Source organism: Trichinella spiralis (genome assembly GCF_000181795.1).
Source record: "Trichinella spiralis strain ISS 195 chromosome Unknown Scfld5670, whole genome shotgun sequence".
Taxonomy (NCBI): Eukaryota; Metazoa; Nematoda; class Enoplea; order Trichinellida; family Trichinellidae; genus Trichinella; species Trichinella spiralis.
In genome coordinates, this window is record NW_003532609.1 from 5434 (window position 1) to 6666 (window position 1233).

Below are 1233 nucleotides of genomic sequence, written 5' to 3' on the forward strand. Positions count from 1 at the left end.
CTGTCATATATCTGCCACAACTCCGGTGGCCAGTTGCTGAAAAAGCGTCAAAGTGAAATGTGGCTGACAGCACGCCTGTTCAGACCCCGGCTAAGCTGCACAGTCTAAGGGATTGCGCAACCAAGCCGATCTTCTAATTACTTTTCGACAATCTAGGTCACCAGACGCGGAGTGAGGTCAAGAAAAAGATATAAATACAAGTGCGGAGGGAGGAGGGAACATTAACACCAACATTAACACAATCACACGGTACACACCGTCTCGAACACCGCCTGAACCGTTTCTCTTGCTATCTCATTGTATTACTCACTGTTTTGTTCTGAATAAACCGATTCTTAGTCAAACCCGTTGTCACTGATATTCTATAATTAATACATACAGTCCACTACAAAAAGGATCCTCAAGTTCAAACTAAAGATTTTCCAACATTTTCTGGTCCTCCGAGCCGGATTCGAACCAGCGACCTATGGATCCAACTCGTGATACCATCAACAATCGAACATCTCCCACGAATAACCGGACAGGAAACATGGCCAGCCCAAGGAGCCGAACCAGAGCATATGATGCCGAAGGATCGGCACTGCAGTACTGGATAGATCGACTGCAAAGACTTTGCGCTGGACGCACGGATGTAGAAGCCATGCGCGAAGCAACCAAAACGTTGGGACGTGCAACACAACTATTTTTTGAATCACGGCAACGTTACTTAGATAGCTTGCCGGAGGAAGAAAGAAATGCAGCAATAATAGAATTCGACGAACTGATCGACAAGCTCAGAACCACCCAACGTCAAGCCGACGAACTGCTGGCGACCGCTGAAACACCATCGTCGACCGAAATTACCCAACCACCAGCCACCAAAAACAACGATCCCAAGACTAACTCGACCAGGCCAATCCCAAAATTACCAACATTCGACGGAGATATCCTCCAATTCAAGGCCTTTTGGGATCAGTTCAACGCAGCAGTGCATCGAAGAGAAGATCTCGAAGACGTCACTAAATTCGTGCATCTTCGATCCTGCTTGACTGGTGCAGCATTACACGCGATCAGTGGCGTGACAACAGCAGCCGAAAACTACCCGGGCTGTGGTGCAACTACTACACGACCGATTCTATCGGGTATCGGACGTGTTGGACGCGCACATCCTCAGATCTTTAGCGTCCCAAAGGAAGTCGCAAAAGGTAGGGAAGGTCTGCTAGCTCTGCATGACAAGCTAACGGCACCTATTGG

General features: G+C 48.3%; 1 protein-coding gene across 1 annotated transcript; it reads left to right on the forward strand.

The window, feature by feature from the left end:
* Nucleotides 1-529: 529 nt before the first annotated feature.
* On the forward strand, nucleotides 530-1184 carry Tsp_12715 (conserved hypothetical protein; the record flags this gene model as incomplete). The annotated part of the gene is made up of 1 exon (XM_003366641.1): nucleotides 530-1184. A coding segment is annotated over exon 1 (655 nt), but the record flags the coding sequence as incomplete, so codon positions are not given.
* Between the last annotated feature and the right edge of the window lie 49 nt (nucleotides 1185-1233).